We start from the raw sequence: 19,727 nt of genomic DNA on the forward strand, positions 1-19,727 counted from the left end.
GGGCGGGGCGCAGGCGAGGGCAGGGCCGGCGAGGGCAGGGCCGGCGAGGGCAGGGCCGGCGAGGGCAGGGCCGGCGAGGGCAGGGCCGGCGAGGGCAGGGCCGGCGAGGGCAGGGCCGGCGAGGGCAGGGCCGGCGAGGGCAGGGCCGGCGAGGGCAGGGCCGGCGTAGGTGAGGGCCGGGCCGGCGCAGGTGAGGGCCGGCACACGCAGGGATCGCGCAGCGTGTCTGCCATGCAGCCCGCGGGCCAGTTCGTGGTGCAGCTCTTGCTGTGCCTACTGGCCGTGGCTCTGCCCGGTGCGGACGGCGGCTCCGGGAGGTTCTGGCACATCACGGACCTGCACTGGGACCCCGGGTACGAGGCGGCGGCGGCAGCGGGACGGCCGTGCCCCTCGGGCGGCGGTCGGACCGGGCCCGCCGGGCCGTGGGGCAGCTACCTGTGCGACTCGCCCTGGGATCTGCTCGACTCGGCCGCCCGGGCCATGCGGGACCGCCTGCCCACGCCGGACTTCGTGCTCTGGACCGGGTGAGACGGGCCGGGCCCGCCGGGGGACACCGGGGCTGGCCGGGGGGAGGACAGGGGAGCCCGTTCGGAGTTCGTGGTGTGTCAGGGCTCTTCCCGTGGTCCCCACTTTGAAAAGGAGAGGGGGGAATGTGCCTCGTAATGCAAAACGGGGGTTTGGAGGAAAGCACAGCCGCAGCGAGGGCTCCCGGCACTGGCAATAAGCTCGCCAAATGACAAAAGGATCACAGCTCACTGTCCGTGCTCTGTGCATCCTGCCCGGCCGTGTCCGGTTCCACAGTGACTCCGAGTCCCGGGAATGTCCGGGGGAAGGAGCTGCGGGCTCTGTGTCCGCAGAGCCTCGGAGCAGTGCGAGGACAGCGCTGCAAACCGGCTCGCAGCGTTTCTTCTGGCTGCGATGAGGCGCCCCGTCTGCAGAAGGGACAGTTTCTCTTTAGGAGTCAGAGGAACCTCCCCAGTAAAGGATATTCTCTCCTGGTATAGCTTCCAGGGATGGGTCCCCTGTCCTGTGGGATGCCTCAATAGCATTTACAGGTGGTAAAAGCTTTATTTTGCACGGTGATTATGTATATGGTCTTTCTTCTGATAGTGCAGCTTCAGCTTGCTGTAGCTTCCAGTTCCAGTTTGCAAGGCTGTTGCCTGTCCCATGTTTTCATTTTCTCTCTGAGATACCTGTTTCTGCTTAGATGTAGTTATTGCTTCCTGTGACTTTATGTTGTGTATTTTTTTCCCCTTAAGCAATTTTCCCCAGTCCTTTGACATGATCTTGCATGTTCTTGTCTCTCTCCCCGGTGGGGTTGTGGACAGCCCAGCATCATCTCCAAATGCCATAAGCACGTTAATGCAAACATGGAGCAGCCCTAGATTGGTGCCTCACTGGAGGCATTCCCTTGTTTCGTGCTGATCACAGTGGTGCAAACAGCTCTGCTTCATTATTGCAGATCAGATTTCCTCAGATTGCAAACTGCTGATCCTTGCAGTGTTTCCAGGCAGTTTTAGTGCCCGTGACACACCCCGAGGCAGAGGGAGCCTCCCTTCACACCCTCCTGCACAGGTGTTGTAAGGGAAAGTGAATGGTGGAACCACAGAATATCCTGAGCTGGGTGGGACCCACAAGGGTCATGGATTCCAGCTCCTGGCCCTGCACAACAATCCCGCCCTGTGCCTCCCTGAGAGTGTTCTCTGAACACTCCTTGACTCTGGCAAGTTTGGAGTGGAGCTCATTTTCCCTGTGAGCAGCTCCTCGAAACTCCCTCAGTGTCTTGGCCAGTCAACATAGCACTGACTTCTGCACCAAAAACTTAAACTCTCTCTTCTAGGAGGCACAGAGAGGAGCTGGCAAGTCTCTCTGCCTTGCTCATGGCCCTGTAAGTTCCAGACAGTGACTGTGCCTCTTCTCTTTTTCTAGAGATGACACTCCCCATGTCCCCAATGAACAGCTGGGAGAAGAAAAGGTTCTGCACATAATAGCAAATCTGACTTCTCTGATAAAAAAGACATTTCCAGGTAGGATTTGAGGGGAAGGGGAGTGGCACATGGAGACTCATGGGAAGGGTTAACCAGGATGGGAGAAATGACAGCATTGGGACAGAGGAAGGTACAAGAAGGGCTATGGTCACTGGGACTTTGGTGGCCTCAATTCTGCTGTGCCACGCAGCATTGATGCACACTCATGTTTCAGGTTAGCTCACTCAGGAGAGGGAAAAAAAAAGGTTTCTGTCAGTAGTAATTAAGGCAGAAAAGGCTGCTAGATACTCTCAGACATAACCTGTGTCAGCAGGGAGCAGGGAGTGTTACTGCTGGTGCCAGCTCAGTCACTTGGCTGTGCGTGCCTTGTCCCAAGGGTGGGTCAGAGCCCTGTGTGGCCCCGGGGGCAGAGGATGAAGCTTTGCATGGCCTTGGCAGAGCTCTCTTCCCAAGGCTGGGAGTGCCTCAGGGAGCCTGCAGGAGCTCTGCAGCACTCCTGTGCCTCCTTTGCTCTGTCCCCAGGTACGAAGGTCTATGCAGCGATGGGCAATCACGACTTCCACCCCAAGAATCAATTTCCTGGGAAGGAGCACAGGATCTACAACCAAACAGCAGAGCTGTGGCGGCCCTGGCTGAGTGATGCCTCCCTTCCTCTCTTCAGAGCAGGTCTGGCACCACTGGCTCATGTTTAGAGTGTGCTGGGGATATGAGGAGGGGTAGGAGAATACCATGAACAATTTTCCTTGCTTCTGTGCTCAGAGCAACAGTATTCATAGAGGATTCATTCAGAGGTGGGGTCCAATTTAATGCTGATTCCTGTCTTGGAGTTCTGCTTGCAAGAAGAGAAATTATTTTATACTTTAGTCTTTCCTGCCATTGTCTAGTTACTGGAAAGAATGCGGAGTGGTGAGCTGCAGGGGGAGGAAAGATATCTTCAAAGGCAGCAGCTGGGGCTCTCCAGACTTGCCCATTGTACCCATTCAGGTCTTCCTTCAGCAGGAGAGGCACAAGAATGACAAGAGACACACAGGGAAGAGTCACTCCAAACCCTGGAGTGGTCAGAGCACTGTTCCAGGGCACAGTGACCCTGCTGTGGCTATTGCTAAGGAGAACAGGGAGAGGTGGAAACAAAGGGATCTGGGATCACAGCCAGCAGTGTGAGCAGACCTCCAGCTTTTTCTCTGTTGGTTTCATTTTTAAGGAGCTTTCTACAGCGAGAAGCTGCCTGGCCCAGGGGCGAGGGGGAGGATGGTTGTCCTCAACACCAACCTGTACTACGACCAGAACGATGAGACAGCCGGAGAGGAGGACCCTGGCGGGCAGTTCCAGTGGCTGGAAGAAACATTGACCAACGCCTCCAGAGCAGATGAAATGGTATTAAAATGACTGAATAAACAACCTGGGCTTCTCCCCAGCCCAGAAGCTCTTCCTGCCCTGTCCCCTCTGGCTGCAGTCGCAGCTGGCTACGGGTCCACAGGCCACGTGGGCTCTGTGCTGAGGGCAGCTCTTGCTCCTCCAGGTCTACATTGTGGGGCACGTTCCTCCTGGCTTCTTCGAGAAGAAACGGGGCAAGCCCTGGTTCCGGAGGGGCTTTAACCAGCGCTACCTGGGCATTGTGCAGAAGCACCACGGGGTGATTGCTGCCCAGTTCTTTGGGCACCACCACACAGACAGCTTCCGCATGTTCTACAGCCACACAGGTACCCCTTCTGCTCACCAAGCACGTGTGTGACAGCTCTGACAGCTCTCAGAACCACTGTCCATTGTCGCCATGAGGTTTTCCTAGTTTGTTGAGCATTCATACTAAAGTAGAAGTGTGCACCTTCTCACGCTTGTTTCATGTATACAAGGAGAGTGTATTTGTAAATATTATCATTGTTTCACATTCTTATACTTGAAGAGGAAGGACTGTGTGACAGTCCCTTTGACCAATGCGGTTGAGAGGTGGGAATAGCACTCTCCAATCCATGGTCACCTTGTTAAAAATATATAATAGGAAGTAATAAACAAAGCGAGGATTTCTCCCCCCACCAAAAAACCCCCAAAAAACCCCCAAAAAACCACCAACTCCCCCCCCCCCCCCAAAAAAAAAACCCAAAAAACAAAAGCAAAAACAAACTCCAAACAAACCTCATGTCGCTGTGAGCCTCGCTCGAAAAGACACATGGAGCCAGGAATTTGGGAGAGTAGAAAAGCAGCAGGGGAGAAATATTACTTTAGTATGAACGCTCAGCAAACTAGGAAAATCTCATGGTGACAGTCCATGGGAGTTTTTAGTGGCTCTTGGCTGAATGCAGCTAAGGAGCCAGCAAAAGCTTCTGAAATGCTTCGGGCAACAAAAGGCTACAGCGGTTCTCACCTCTACCCCCTGTAGCTCCTGCCCTCCTTCCCATTCACCCTCAAATATTTTTGTTTCCTCTCAATGCCTGGCAGTTTCTTGCCTGTTCCCTCTTGAGGGGTTTGGGCATTGCTGAGGGACCCGTGCTGAATCTCTGTGTGTGTGGGGTGCTCTGGGAGAACACCTTTGCTGAGTGTGGTTCCCTGGCCACCCTGGCAAGAGCCTTTGTGTCCTGGTTTAGGGCAAATTTGGGAGGAAAATTCCAAAGGGGTCCCTCTAGACAGCAGATTCAAGCAGCCCCTCCATGTGACCGATTCAGGAAAAGATTTCCTTGGAGAAAAGTGGAAAAAACCCTGTTTATTTAACAAGCAAAGTATTCACAGGCATAAAAAAAAATAATGCTATTGAATGAAAAAACCTCTCTCTGCTCTGAAGAGATGGCAAATTCAGAAAGTCCTTGTGGGGTGTAGCTGAGCTCACCCAGTCTCTTATCAGTTCCTCCAGCACTGGAAAATGCCACATCCAGGCCTTGGTGGGCCACAGGCAGGAGCTTCCTGGGTTTTCAGTCCAGAGCAAATTTGAACAGTTACAAGAAAATGAGAGGCCACAATCCAGGAAACTTCTCTGCCCCAGCTAACTGAAAATTAAGTAACTTAAAACCAAAGAAGAGCTCTCTCCTGCTGTCTGTGCTGCAGACAGCACAGTCTGTGAGAAGGAATGCAGGGGAGCAGGTGCAGTTTCTGAAAACAAACTGGGTGCTTCTCTTCTCCCCCTTTGCTCTTGGAACCAGTCTTAAAGGTGTAGAGCTTAAAATCCAGCATAAACAGAAGAGATGACTGGGGATACAAGCAGCATAAAGTCACCCTAGGACACTTTGCCAGCATTGGAGAGCCCATTCCTGGCCGGGGCAGGCCTGTGCTCAGTCCCCAGGGTTGTTCCATGTGTTAATCTTTGTGTGTGATGGTACAGGGAGCTGGTGACAAAGGTGCTGCTGGCAGTGCAGTCTGCTCTGGGTGCTCTCTGTGATGGGGACGGGGTGTGGGACAAGCCATGGGCTCCAGTCACAGTTTGCTTCGCTCTTCTCTGAAGGTGCTCCAATCAATGTCATGTTCCTGGCCCCTGGAGTGACTCCCTGGAAAACAACATTACCTGGAGTGAGCAACGGAGCCAACAACCCTGCGATCCGGGTGGTGCACTATGATCAGGACACCCTGCAGGTCTTGGTAGGGGATCCCTGTGTGCACCACACTGCGGCTCTGGAATAACTTTAATTCCCCCCTGAAGTCAGAATAGGCTTTTCAAGATTTCTCAGTGTGCAGAAGCTGAGTGGCTCTATGGGAGAGGGCTCTGACCCAGGATATTTCAGCCTCGTGTCTGGCACAAAGGTTTAGTCAGAGCATCAGTGAGTTGAAGCATGGCCCTGGCAGCCCTGGCATCCTGCTGGGATGAGTTTCCCTGGGCAGGGTCAGACAGGTTTTGTTGTGTTCTTCATGTCCTTAGCAAGTTTCCTTTGCCACTTGCTTTGCTCCCCAGATAATGTGGATCACAGAACTACTCTGAATAACAGACTTGTCACACCCCCTTCAAAACCTTTAAACCATCTGAAAAATTATTTGTGTCCCTGTACTTGCTGAAATGATGCATTTGGAGTGGATCTGAGTTGAGGTGAATTGTAGGGGCAGCTTCTGTCTCCCTGTTTTCTGTCTCTTGTTTGCCAAGAGGTGGAGGACAGGTGCTTATGCCCTCCTTTGTACTGGATGGAGCTCTCTGTAGCTGCTCTGTTTACATGGCATAGAAGTGAATGCTAAAACATGCTGTGCAAGGCTGGGGAGCCAGTGAAGCAGAGAGAAAAAGGGCAAGAGACTGAGAACAGAAGCTGTGAAAAACTTGATTCTTCAGTTTGTTCACAGTTGAGAAGATAACTTTGTTCAGTAACGCTCCTGCAGCCCCATCTGCCACTGGACAGTGCTGATAGTAACTGGCTGATGTCTGCAGCAGGCCAGGCTCAGTGCTTCTGAGGTTTGGAGGTCAAAGTCAAGCAGAGGAAAGCCACCCCTTCACCCTTAGGAAACAGCCTCTCTTTGGGGTGGGTGCTGAGGCCCATCTCGGTAGGGAGCCCCCTCAAAGGGCAGGTGGCCCTTGGGTGCTGCAGTGGGGGCTAAGCCCAGCCCAGTGTCTCACTCCAGGGCCAGTCTTGTCCTGATGTGTCCTCAATTCTGTTTTTCTCTCCCTCAGGATATGGTGACGTACTACTTGAACCTGACTCGTGCCAACACGGTGGCCTCACGGCGGGAGGAAGCGTTCCCGGTGTGGGAAGAGGAGTACAGGCTGACAGGAGCCTTCCGTGTCCCCGACGGCTCTGCACGCTCCATGCAGACAGTGCTGGAGAGGATCTCCAGGGACCCACACTACCTGCAGCTGTACTATGAGTTTAACTCTGCCAGATATGACCTGGAGCCGTGCAGGCAGGAATGCCGTGTGGATCACCTGTGTGCCATCAGGGAAGTCGATTTTACAAAGTACAATGAGTGTGTGAAAACCAACAGCTCTGCCTCTGCTGCCAGCAGCGTTTGGCTTTTGGTTTTCTGCATGTTCCTAGGGTTGCTCAGTCCTCAGTGAGTGCTGTGATGGCCAAGAGCAAGGGAAAAGGAGGAGGGCACGAGATCACACTACAGTGCATGTGAATTGGTGATTTTGGCATTGAGAACTTGCTTGGAAACCAGGACAAAATCATCAATGTTTACTGAAAGCCCTGTGATGCTGGTTTGAAGTTTTCTAGACAGGCTGATGTGTGAAGAGCAATGCTTTTGAGAGCCTTGCTGTGCCACAGTGACTGCAACAAGGAGTGTCCCCCCTCTGCTGGGACTGCTGGACAGCTTCACAAATCAGATGAAGACCAGGCCCCCCTGTGCTCATGAACTGGCAGGGGCGAGGGTAGGGAGCTGCCAGGTGTTCCAGAGGCTGCTGCCAGCATTCCTGATGTTGGCACACGCTTGTGCAAGTCTGCACAGCTGGTGACTCAGGAAATTCTGTTGTGGTGGCTTTGTTCCACAGCAGCCTGTGGCTTATGAGCAAAGTGAGGTGGGGTGGCAGCGCCTGGACTTCAGCAACTTTGGTGTTTCAGTGCTGGAGATGAGGTAATGATGATTCTTTGCCCCTCAGTTATTGAGCATAAATAGCTTTTTTCACTCTTCTGTCCCCTCTTCACTCGCCTCCACTGAGTTCTCTCCCTCAGCTGGGCTTGGCCCCTGACCTGGGCCCCTTGGCCAGTGAGATCTGAGGTGGTGATTCACAGCCTGGGTTTGGCAGCTGCCCGGAGCCCCCAGAGGGAACCAGGACACGGTGCTGGTACTGGACTGTGGCAGGGGTTGAGGGTGTGGGATGAGAGCTCTGTGCTGTGTGAAGGTGGCTCTGGGCTCTCCCAGGGGGCTGATGCAGGGGATGGAGGGGACAAAGTTCTGCTTCTTTTGCTGGGGTTGGCGTTTGTCCCAGACCCAGCTCAGCGTGTGTGGGGTGATGTGTGGGTGCTCCAACACCCAACCAGGGGCTGGGACCCACTGTGGGCCTGTCAGTTCAGGGTCTGATGTGCTGGTGCCTCGGTGCCCACGGGGATAGTCCTCACCCTGCTGTGGACACCCCTCACCCTGCTGTGGACACCCCTCACCCTGCTGTGGACACCCCTCACTCTGCTCTGAACAGCCCTTTCTGAACACCCCTCTCCCTCCTGGACCGAGGGCTCACAGCCCCTGCCCTGTCCAGCTCTGTGCCACCAGAGCTCTCTAGAGCAAAGGCAGAGCTGAGGTGGGACACAGGCTGCTGGTGTTGCCTACCTTGAAATCCTGTCCCCAGCAGCAGGACTGAGCTGGCAGGTCCCAGCTGGGCCCCTTTGAGACCAGGTTCGTTCTAAAGCACTGGTCTCCACTTTGTTCCCATCTCTGCATTTCCTCTGCAGAGGGCTTCAGTTTATTCTGCAAATTTCCTTCATTTAATAGATTAACACACCCAAACTGACAGCGTCAGACCACAGAGAGAACACCTTGAGCTCTTTCCCCTGTTTCTGCCTGTGGCAGGTGAGCAGCTGGCACATGAACTGTGAACTTTGGCCTTCTGTCCACACTGCAGTGCAAGGGCACCTGCCCCAGCTGCTGCTGCACTGGGGAAAAAACCTACACATACCCTAAATATTACTGAATTCAGCAAGGCTGGGCAGTTCCTCTCAACCCTACACTGCAGGCCCTGTGGTCACCTGTCCCCAGTTTGTCACTGCAGCTGTCCCCAGAGAGCCCAGGGCAGCTGCAGATCCAGTGACAGGGGATGGTGCCCTCAGCCTGCCCAAGGTGTTGGAAGAGCAGGCTGAGCACTGAGAGCAGCAGAGCTCTGGAGTACAACTCACAGAGAGCATTAATGCCAGAACCAGATAAAACTGGACTCAGAAAACAAAAGCAAGCACTGTTCAAAATCCACTGTTAAGTACTTGTGTACCAAACTGCAGCAGGAGGCAGCAGAGCAGGTCACAAGCGAAGCAGCTGGGGCAGCTGCAGGAGCTGCAGCCTGAGGCAGCCCAAGGACAAGGCCTGCAGGGAGAAGGGCACTTTGCCAGGCAGGATCCTCCCCTGAGCCACAGCAGCTGCACCAGTGCACACTGGAACGAACACACAACACTCTCCAACCTGGCAAAATCTGCATTTAATTTACAACATAGTAAAGGTTACAGGTAAAAAGCTCAACAGAAGTGTGAAAAGGCCTATTACATATTACACAAGTGTACAAATGTCTGTACAAAGCTCCTCGATGTTCCTGTCCTCCCCTGGCCAGCTGTGGCCCCTAAGCTCTGAAATAATAAGAGCTGGTTCAGAGTCTGGGAGGAGAAGAGCTTTAAAAAACAACGAGCAGTGAAGTTTCCCTTGTCAAGAAAAATCTTGCAAAGAGCCACTTGCAAAAAAAAATCCCAAAAAACCCCAAACCCAACCCTCTTCCCCCCAAAATAAAACAAAACAAAAAAACAAAAAAAGGAAAATAAGGAAACCTGCTCAACTTTTGTTTGTCCTGACTAGTCTTACCCTAAAGAGTTGCCTTCAGAAAGCAACTGGCTGGGAAATGAAAATCCTACAGGCCAGACTAAAGAGAGGAAGATTTTGAGTCATTGTGGGAGCACTGGGCAGCAGAACAAACACCCTGCTGCATCATCATGGCAACTTAAAGACAGAGCAGCACAGCTGGATCATGGAGCAGGTGCTGAATCCACACAAGGAATAGTCTGAGCTGGATGTGATGGGAACAGAGCAGTCTCTAAAGCCATGGCTCTTGTGAGCTGGGCAGCTGCCTGCTGGCACCTCAAGGACATGATAGAAGCAATCACTGTGGAGCAAAACCCACACAGATTTTGGGGCACCTGTCTGAAATGGGTCTGGTGCATCCAGCATCCCCAGCTCACTGGGACACAGCCTTGCCCCAGCATCCCCAGCTCACTGGGACACAGCCTTGCCCCAGCATCCCCAGCTCACTGGGACACAGCCCTGCCCCAGCATCCCCAGCTCACTGGGACACAGCCCTGCCCCAGCATCCCCAGCTCACTGGGACACAGCCCTGCCCCAGCATCCCCAGCTCACTGGGACAAGCCCTGCCCCAGCATCCCCAGCTCACTGGGACACAGCCCTGCCCCAGCAGCCTGGCACTGCTTCCCCAGGTAGCTGCAGCCCTGCACACAGTGAACTGCCAGGGACACGCTCTCATTTCGGTGCACATTTCCTGGATCCCCCAAACAGCAAAGGAATGTGACTTGTAGCTGAACTGCATTAGAGTGTGAACAAAAATCCAGAGTGAACTTAAGAGTAATAGAGCTCTGGCCTCACCTTGTGTAAAGTACTGCCACAATATGTCTGAGTATGTGAACCATTTTTAAATCTAAACCCAAGGGACTAAAGGGCTTAAGCAACAACCCAAGTCCACTGAGAATTCCCATTCTGGCCCTCAGTAGCACTCAATTCTCACCTACAGTTCCCAGCACCCAAAATATCTGTGTGGGGAGCGTGCCAGTCCTCCCAGCTTTTTGTCTTTTTGAATCTCATATACTTAAAAAGTTCCATTTGCAAATAAAATGAAACTACTTAAGTTCCAGGGGCCACCAAGTCTAAAAGAAACTCGGCTGTGTTAACTTCACCCTGAGTTACCCAGGGGAGTTCACCATGGCACAGTGCACAGTGCCTGATCCTGCAGGGCTCTCCCATTGTTTGCATCCCACAGCCCCCACTCTGCAGCACTGCAACCCAGCTAAGGAACCACCTGCTGCTTATCCACCTCAGCTCATGACTCCTGGGATCATCTAGTGTTTTATGTGGAAATTAAAACAAGCTGTAGCCAAACTAAAAATAATAATAATAATAAAAAAGAGAATGCCCCACATGGGTGGGGTTTTGAAAAAATAAAAAGCTGACAAAAAATAAAAGCTGACCTATATTCTGCAAATTTTACAACTCCTTCCAGTGGGATTCTGCAAGGCTTGGCCCCACAAATATTTCCTCTTGACAGAGCTGCCCTGCTGTGAGCGTGTCCAGCAGGAACAGCGTCACCACAGCGAGCTCAGCACTGAAATACACGGACCTGCAGGGTCATGCCATGAGTGACAATTGAATTGTGTGACTGCCCCTTCGACTCGTGGATCCACTCTCAGCAAAAAGACCTCTGGGACAGTGGTGGCCAAGAAAAGGCTGTAGGGGTTTTGGTTCAAAAGGAGATGGGAGCTGTATTTTTTTTTTTTTAACAGACATATAAAAACATTTGAAGACAGATCTTTAAAGGATATTTCACTCCTCCAATCTTGGTATTACATCTGTTAGGACACCGAAATTTTAAAAAGACGATACCGCACATGAAAAGTGTCTGGAGTTGGGAACTCCTACCCTCCCTCAGCCCAGCTCAGATCAGCAGGGACGGGGTTGGCTTCTTGCCCGGCCAGGCCTCCTTGGCGTATTTCTTCTTCTTGGGTTCGTTCACAGCTTCGGGGTTGAAGACAGCGGGGTTTGGAGCTGGGTTCATGTTCACTGTGGAGGGCACCACTGGAGTCAAGTCCACGTCGGGGGCGAGGTTGGGGTAGGGCATGGGCAGCCCCCCGATGAGCGCGGTGCCGTGGACGCTGTGGGGCTGCGACCCTGCCTCGTTGTGGGTGGGGGGCAGCCCCCCGTACAATCCTCCGCTGTAGGGGAAGCTCTGCATGCGCCGCGACGCCGACTCGTCCGTGGGCAGCGAGCCCGCGTTCTCCAGGCGCTTCTTCTGCAGGCAGAAGCAGTTACAGAATCACTCACAAGGCATGAAACCTTCAACCTGCTCAAACTGGGCGCCAAGACCATTTCCCCCAAGAGGCACCTAAATGTGCCACACACAGAGTGCTAACAGACCATGTCTCAGTCTTTGTCCTACAAGGATTCCTCTGGCTTCCCTGGAAAAGCACAACAATAAACTCTCAGAGTGCACAGTGCAGGAAGGGAGACAAAGGCTGACACTCAGGTGTGACTTAGATGAAGTCTGAGCACCTCTTCACCTCCCGTACACTCCTGCCAGTCTTGAGCAGTTCTGAACAAACACTGAGTAGGTGACAGAATGTCCTGGGTTGGAAGGAACCCACCAGGCTCACCGAGTCCAACTCCTGGCCCTGCACACAATCCACCAAGTCCCACCCTGTGCCTGGGAGCAGTTTAACACAAACCTCCCCTTGCCCACAGGAAGAAACTGCAACTTCTGGATCACTTGGGTAATTTTGCTCCTCATCACTGGAATCTTCTCCTACAGTCTGGGTTTATGGGATATTTATCCTTTTCCACATGATGGTATTTAGTCTATACCAGCAACAAGTGAAATTGCTGTTACACAGTGCCTTAGCTGCTCTGAAGTTCTGCAGATCTTTCTTCCTCCTTGCATATTCCAATTAAATAGAACACTGGCAACACACTCATCTCAGAGCAAAGCCTAAACCTGCTTGTCCTAGCATACAAACTTATGAAATGTCAAACACAGTATTTAAATAAACAAACTCTCATTTTTCCCTCCTATTTTCCACATTTCCCACAGTTTTATCTAATGCCTGGAACTAGAATTTCTAGAAAATATTTCTTCTTAGGAGGAAAAAGAAATCACCATTGATCCCATGTGTTATTAAAGAAAAAAGCTAAAAGTGGGTTCAAAGGGAAATGGTCAAATTTGCTAAAAAAGACAACTGTGAAACACAGACATGACTTCTGCTTAACAATGAAACACTTTCCATGTGGGAGCCCTGTGTTTCTAAGGTGCAATTCATAAATCATGAAGTGAGTGCTGGTGAGGAAGGCAGGAGTCACCCGTACCTTCACAGGGACCACTGCTGTCTGCACCATGTTCCGGAATCGCCCCACGGACGGGTCCACGTCCTCTGCAAAGCAACAACAGAGACACCTTCAGTGAGCACAGGGGAAAAACAACCTCTGTGGGCACTGGAACGGATCTTCTCCCAAAGCCAGCACTCCAGCAGCTCCCAGTAAGCACAAGGGTGACCAAATAAAGGGAGGAACGTCCACTGGTTTTGCCTCCAGCTGGCTCATCAGGCAAACTGGCTTTCCCTCAGATGGAGAATGGGAGAGCTGGATGAGTGGTTTGGGATCAGACAGGCTGGAGTTTGGGCTGAAAGCTGCTGCTGGCAAGGCACTGCATGTGCTAAAGGCACAGCAGCCAGGCCCTAATGTCCTTGGGGAGCCTTGAAGCAGGAGTCAGAAGCAGTCAGTCTCTGAAAGTCTGGAAAAATTAACTTTTTTCCATGATGAGAATGACTGGTGTTTGAATTAGGAGGTTCTGATCATTGAACTGCATCACATTCTAAACCAAAAAGGTCACTCTGGGTGCCAAAGGAACCACCTCCACACTGTATTTCAAAATACCTGCTCATTAATTAGCTGCTCTTATTAACAGGAATATTATCCAAATAAAGTATGAATGATAAGAATGCCATTAATACAGAACAGCTAAAGGGGAAAAAATGTTAATTTGGAATTGGATATATCTTCAAATGTATTGGTTTGAATGAGGATTAGGGATAAGCTGGTTCAGATGTGCAGAAAAGTAGCAAAAACCCTCTGAGCTTGAGACATCCCAGAGGCAACAGGTAAAGAAAGCACTAAAAAACAGGTGAAAAGGAAACAAGTTCTGTTCTCACTGAGATTCTAAAGAGGGCAAAAAATGTAAGCCCTCTTCCTCCTTTTGGACCCACGACATTTCTCCAGTAACTGAACAATGAAGCTGAGTTTGAATCCCCATCCTGCTCAGAACTTGCAGTTACTTTACAGATAGAACAAAAGAAACAGAAAGAGGTCACAGACTTCAGTGAGATGTGATGGCAGCTTTTTTGAAATAGCAGATCCCAAATATGGATTGCCAAATTAATTTTCTCCTTATCCAAATGCACCCATGAGGAATCCCTGTGAGCTGCTGGAAGGAGGTCCTGAATCAGCTGAGGATTAAAGCCAACCCTTACCCGGGTTGATGATCTCATCGTCATCACTGAACGTCACTCTGGAGTTCTTCCGTTTTCGCTTTGGCCTCTGGATGTCCAAGTTCCCCTCCTCAATGGTCAGCGTGGAGATCCTTTTGTTGTGGGCTGTGTTAAACTCTGTCAGATTCTAACAGCAAATTTAGACATGGAAGAGTTTAAGCAACTAGTGTATGAAATCTGATTTAATCACATGACTGTGCACAGCAGAAGACCACAGGACATTGTTTGGTTTCAGCTTCAGACCCTGAGGAACAAGCAGAGGTTTAGGGCTGTCTCAGAGGCTGTGGGGTCTCTGCAGATATTTAGAATGGATCACAATCCTGGGCAGCCTGTTCCAGGTGGCCCTGCTTGAGCTGGTTGATGACTCTGAGAGTCCTTTCCCCCATCCACAGTCTGTGAATGTCTCAGACACTGCTTCTCCCTCTTCACCAGCTAACTTAGGGAACAGGGCAGCATTCACAGGTCTCCGGCAATGGGAACGGGGTAAACCACCCCAGCCTGGGGCAGTGTTAGCTGGAGAGCACGTCCCTGGCAAACCTTGGTAGGATGACCACTGGATAATAAGATTATTAGAGCTATGATTCTGGGAAGCAGCATGATCACAGGTTAATCATTGCAGAGGAGATGGTTTGGACAGCAGAAGACACCTCAGACTATCTCCAAAGCCAAGAAATTAAAAACCTGAACCTAAGGAAGCATTACCCAGAGAAGTTGTTCAGTCGCCATAGTTGGAGGTATTTAAAAGACATTTAAACATTGAACTTAAGGACATGATTTAGGGTTTTGTGAGCCTGTGTGACAGGCTGAAACTGCTCAAACAATAGACCCTTTGCAAACACAGTGGGTGCTTTGCTGACATGCATGAAGGAACAGCCCAGGCACAAAGGGTGTGAGCACCAGAGGATGACTATGTCAAATCAACCCTTGTTTAGCAACAAGCTGGGTTTTGAACCAGATTAGGGGAAGAGGCCAATGAGAAGCAGATCCTGTGAGGGGGGACAGTGCTTTCTGTCAGGGCAATGCTCTGCCTTACACCATGGCTCAGCTGTAAAACTACAGCCCTCAACTCTCTGAGACCCTGCCCCTCTGGGGAAGGTACTGGGACATTCCCATTCCCATTCCCACCCAGAGCTGAGGCTTTTCTTCCCTCTGATGAGGCATAACTGGCTCAACTGCACTGATGTGAGAGTTAGGGTCATAAACCATTAAAGTCCCTCAAGGTGCCCCCAGACTAATTTCTGGGCCTTTCACCAGAAGACTGCACAAGATCCAGTCTTGCAAGAGACAGTGTAAAACTACCCCTACCTGGGTGTTCCACCTAAAACCATTAAATTCTGTGGGTTTGAGGGCTTCTCTCACCCTCATGGATCAAGACTGCAACATCACTTCAACCAGTGGACATCAAGTCTTGTTGCTGGATCCATGGGTGATGAGATCTTTCTACTCATATCCTTTCTTTCTTTTCTTATATGTTTTCTTAAGTGTTATTTTTGCACTTTTATTATTCTATATTATTATAGATAATTATAACCAAAATGGCTAACTACCTTCTTTCCACTGCAACCTAATAGTTCTAAAATAAATCCTATATATAGATACAATTATATATATATATACATCAGTCATTCAGCATTGTTTCACTCCAATCTGCCCCAAGGGATCTATTAACAAGAACCTGGGGTGGTTCATGGTTCATAACAGCTTGGCAGTGTTAGATTTATGGACCTGATGATCTTAAAGGTCTTTTCCAACCTAGAAGATTCCAAGACTAAGCAAACGAGGGGGAATGCTGTCCTTGCTGGAAATGCCCTGGAGGCAGCGTGCCATCATACTCACGTCCAGCTCTGTCTCCTCCTCTGGCAGCCCCAGCAAGCCCTTGAGCTCCTCATCCTCACCACCCATCTTCTCGTCGCCCTTCACTGCCGAGGGCAGCGTCTGCGGCTTCTCCCGCAGGGTGTAGGCGCGGGTGGAGGCTCCGAAGGACACCGTGGAGTCGATGGGGATCTGCTGCGGCTTGTGAGCCTCCAAACGGATGTGGCCCAGGAACGTGCCATGTGCTGAGGACAGCAAAATGTAAAACAGTCTGCTGAGCTTGGATCATGGTATTCCAGTTCAAGTCTGAGAACCTCAGGAACTGTTAGAATTGTTCCAGGTACAAGGCACTGAGGTACTGCTGAAAGCATCAGCTGTGTAGACACACCATCTCACAAACTGAGATAACTCACACCAGAAGACCTCAAAAAATCACTGGATATAAATTCCAAGCACCTTTTTACTTGCTGGATACCTGCAGGTCCCAATGTACTATGCCTGGACAGTGCAAAAAACCACCTGACAGGTTTCAGACCTTGGGAAATCACCCTCAGAAGACAAGGCTTCACTAAAATTGTGAATCTCCTCTCCTCTGGCCTCTTACAACTTAGAAATGTTTGAAACACCCAGTGAGGCAGCTGTAGGCTGACTGGAGCAAATACTCTTTTGCCCTAACCCTTGTCTTTCCCTATGATGCAAATTCAAATTATATCCATTTGCCCACAGTGCAGACAACAATGGAAAAGGAAGAAGTGTCTAAGATTCAGAATGTTTAAGCACCGAAGTACAGCTCTTCTGTCTGGTTAAATGCCACACTACTTACTGCTGTTCAGATCTATGAGGAAAACCCTCTTGAGATGTTTGTGATAGACCAAGGCAGCATGGACCCGAGAGCAAGACTGGTGGTCAATGGTAAAATCACACAGATCAGGATTTCTCCCAAAGAGATAGTATTTCTTCTCATCAATGATGAGTTTCTGAGGTAGAATATCAAACAGAGAAGCATATTAGACTCCTAGAATCTTTTGGATCTTCCTGAAAAAAATTCAAGAACATGAATAAATAGAGCAAATTCAAAACAAAGCATCAACAGCTCATCAATATTTCAGTTTAGTCTGGCACTGGTAAATACATAAACTCAAGTCTGCTCTTTATAAAATCAGAACAGCTGAATATGGGAGAGTCCCAGTTATTCCCTTCTTTACCAGCCAACACTGGACAGTCTGGGAAGGACAGTCACTCTTCAAAGCATTAGACTGCCTCATACAGGAGATTTCCTCTGACATCTGCTCCCAGAGATTTAACTCGTTCCTCAATGGATGACCTCAGGCTTTGTCTAAGACAGGAACCTGTGCTTGGTGATCTCCAGTCTCATACAGGACATCAAAATTATACTTCTGTACAGAAATGGATCTACAGGAGATTCCAGACCTCTGGTATAAAGACAAAACTACACTGAGTATGTGGTGTATTCTGAATCCATATTAGTGTATTCAAGCAAACCATTAATTTCAGGTATTTCACCTTCTTTACTGATCCAAGTGCTAATCTCTTCTTTTAAAAATATCTTACAACTCTTAATATTAGTTACACAAAATATCTCTATGAAGTTGACCAAGTCCTACAGTATTTATTTTACCAGACTGTGTTGTTAAAGGAACTCCTTGCACTTGAATGCTGCATTACTGAGCACGGCATGTGCAGAACCTTCTCACTGGATCCCAAGAACTTCCTCTAATCTGTTCTCTCCTGCTCCAGCTGCACAAAGCAAAGGCTGGCAGCACATTACAGATCTGTTAACAGGCTTCTCCTGCTTTTTGAAATATTTACCAAAGCCCACACATTTCAATAGCATCATCCAGGGAATGCTGATACATCTCCCATTGAAAAAACCCCACATCTTGGTTCAGGAGAGCATTGCTTCCACGAGATGGTCTGAGATGAACTAACACTGCCTGTTTGAGCAGCTGCATTTCTCCCCCTGCCTCCCTGCATTCCCAGCTATTCAATCCTCTCCTCAATCCCACTGCCACATGTCTGGACAAAGTTTTTGCCTTGCAAAGCCTTTCCCTCCCTGTGTTCATCTTCCCCCATTTCAGTGGGCTGGTTCAGCCTGCCTCTGGTCAGACACACGTCCCAGGCATGGGGTGGGGGATGCCAAGGATCCCCCTCCCTGCAGCAGCACTCCAGCCAAGCAGGCGTTTGCTCCTCCCTCTGCCAGGTACAAACCTGAGTCAGAGCTCAGCCACAACCAGCCAGGGTGGCCAGGCCCAGGGGCTGGGCTGGGGTGTCCTGAGCTGTCAGATGACACAAGGAGCACCCACACAGTCACTCACCCCAGGGCACCACCAAGTCATACAGAAAATAAAGAGACAACTGGAACAAGAGGCAGCATTTATACTCCCCTGCCTTATCTGTGAGGACAAAAATCTCATCATGGGCTTCAGCTTCTACTGCAGATCACCTTGCAAATCACATCTATTCACCTCCCTACCAACTATGGTTTTAGCACTGCTACAGTCACATGCCACTTTCCCACTGGGTTTTTTTTCTGATTTTTCCCCCATACACATGCTCTGTATTTTCCAGGTTGGGTTTTCCAGCGTTCTGCTGAATATCTGTCAGCCCCCATCTGTCAGCTGCAAGTTCTCATCATCATTCAGGAATAAGCATTTAATTCTCGTTTGATTTAGCACTCTTGACTCTTCCCACTCTCAACACCTTTGCACTAGTGAATTCTATGATTCCACACTGTAAAAAAAGATAAATATTAACTTTTCCTTATTGAAACTTGAAAGTAAGTCCTATATAAACAAAGATCTGATAACTGGAAGCTGATTTATTCCTCCACAATCACTGATCAGCTCCACACAATTTCAGTTACCACAAAAACTGATCAAACCATTTCTCATTCTTGCCCACAACTGAAACCAAAAGCATCCTGTAAGTTTTCATTTGCACCTGTTACACACAAACAACACTGCCTTGACTAGGCAGCATTTCCAAGAGATTTTGCAAAGACACAAATTCATGGAAGTACTGTAACAAATCATCAACAGAGAAGGTGATTTTATTGCCTTTAATTCAAGATAACGTTTCCAAAATACTCTGTGCCTCTGAGCTATAACCCAGTGTCTTCCTTCACACACTGAGCTTAAACACTGCATGGCTTGTTTTGCTGTTGCACTTTGCAGACCCAGCAATCACAGCGTGACCCTGCACGAGGCTGGGACACTGATGGCTCGGTTAGTATCAAGTGCTTAGGTAACCCCCAGGATTTAACAAGCCCTTGGTAACTGCTGGCTACCAGAAAAGACAAAACTGAAAGGCTCTCTGCCACCTGTATTGAACAGGGAAACACGAGGATCACATCCAAGCGCTGTTTGCCTCGGCGCTACGGGATTGTGCAAGAATCTTTAAATTAGTGGAATTAATTAAATTGTTGGCAATGGTAGCTACGAGCAGCAGTTTTTTCTTCCAGACAGAGAAGAGGAGGAGGTGAGAACATGTGAGGGAGACAACATGGCAGCACCAAGGTCAGTGGAGAAGGGGTGCCAGAGCTGAGGTTCCTCTGCAGGCCGTGGTGACACAAAGTGTCCCCCTGTGATCCATGAACTCCACGGGGGATGCAGAGATCTGCTCCCAGCCCATGGGGAAACTGCTCATGCCAGAGCAGGTGGATGCCAGAGAAAGCTGTGACCCAGTGGGAAACCCAAAGAAAGAGAGAAGGCCTCTGCTTCCAGAGACTGAGCCCTTGCTTCCAAACTAGAGCAGCTCAGCCTTAAAGACTGCACCCATGGGTGAGTGACCCATGCCACAGCAGTTTTGGGAACTCTGCCTGTGGGAGGGACCCCGTGGCACAGCAGAGAAAAGACTCCTCTCCCTGAGCAAACAGAAATACATCTTGAGTGATGAACTGACCAAAACTCCCATGCCCTGTCTCCCCGTGCTGTTGGTGGGAAAGAGGGAGGGGCTGGAGGGGGGAAAAAAAGGTGTTTTAAAGGCCTATTTTATTTCTCGCTATCCTCCTCTGACTCTGTTAATAATAAATTTACTGTGTACTTTTAAATTTGAA

The 19,727-nt window shown here is 50.0% G+C and overlaps 2 protein-coding genes and 1 non-coding gene across 4 annotated transcripts in view; 1 reads left to right on the forward strand and 2 right to left on the reverse strand.

The window, feature by feature from the left end:
- The first annotated feature begins 34 nt into the window (after positions 1 to 34).
- Positions 35 to 10,754, forward strand: SMPDL3B (sphingomyelin phosphodiesterase acid like 3B). The gene is made up of 7 exons (XM_063419008.1): positions 35 to 524; positions 1,930 to 2,027; positions 2,511 to 2,654; positions 3,190 to 3,362; positions 3,508 to 3,688; positions 5,416 to 5,549; positions 6,562 to 10,754. Exons 1-7 carry the CDS (start codon positions 232 to 234, stop codon positions 6,943 to 6,945), a joined length of 1,407 nt encoding a protein of 468 aa, XP_063275078.1. The 5' UTR covers positions 35 to 231; the 3' UTR covers positions 6,946 to 10,754.
- PPP1R8 (protein phosphatase 1 regulatory subunit 8) overlaps positions 8,994 to 19,727 on the reverse strand; it is a 35,651-nt gene continuing 24,917 nt past the window's right edge. For both annotated transcript variants that reach the window (XM_063419011.1, XM_063419009.1), the window contains 5 exons: positions 16,476 to 16,629; positions 15,677 to 15,897; positions 13,823 to 13,967; positions 12,663 to 12,727; positions 8,994 to 11,595 (listed from right to left, as the gene is read on the reverse strand). In XM_063419011.1, the coding sequence (XP_063275081.1) occupies positions 11,242 to 11,595; positions 12,663 to 12,727; positions 13,823 to 13,967; positions 15,677 to 15,897; positions 16,476 to 16,629 (939 nt within the window). In that variant the 3' untranslated portion in view covers positions 8,994 to 11,241. The remainder of the gene's footprint in view (positions 11,596 to 12,662; positions 12,728 to 13,822; positions 13,968 to 15,676; positions 15,898 to 16,475; positions 16,630 to 19,727) is intronic.
- LOC134561892 (small Cajal body-specific RNA 1) lies at positions 18,759 to 18,914 on the reverse strand. Its single transcript, XR_010083005.1, has one exon. It is a non-coding gene; the product is annotated as a small Cajal body-specific RNA 1 (non-coding RNA).

The sequence above is a fragment of the Prinia subflava genome, chromosome 24 (assembly GCF_021018805.1).
Source record: "Prinia subflava isolate CZ2003 ecotype Zambia chromosome 24, Cam_Psub_1.2, whole genome shotgun sequence".
Classification (NCBI taxonomy): Eukaryota; Metazoa; Chordata; class Aves; order Passeriformes; family Cisticolidae; genus Prinia; species Prinia subflava.

What these genes read in the sequence shown, in the direction of transcription:
- SMPDL3B (XM_063419008.1), top strand. Translation starts at nt 232, where the DNA reads ATGCAGCCCGCGGGCCAGTTCGTGGTGCAGCTCTTGCTGTGCCTACTG. An exon ending in CATGTTCTACAGCCACACAG is followed by an intron (nt 3,689 to 5,415) that starts GTACCCCTTCTG and finishes TCTTCTCTGAAG; the next exon opens with GTGCTCCAATCAATGTCATG. An exon ending in AGGACACCCTGCAGGTCTTG is followed by an intron (nt 5,550 to 6,561) that starts GTAGGGGATCCC and finishes TCTCTCCCTCAG; the next exon opens with GATATGGTGACGTACTACTT.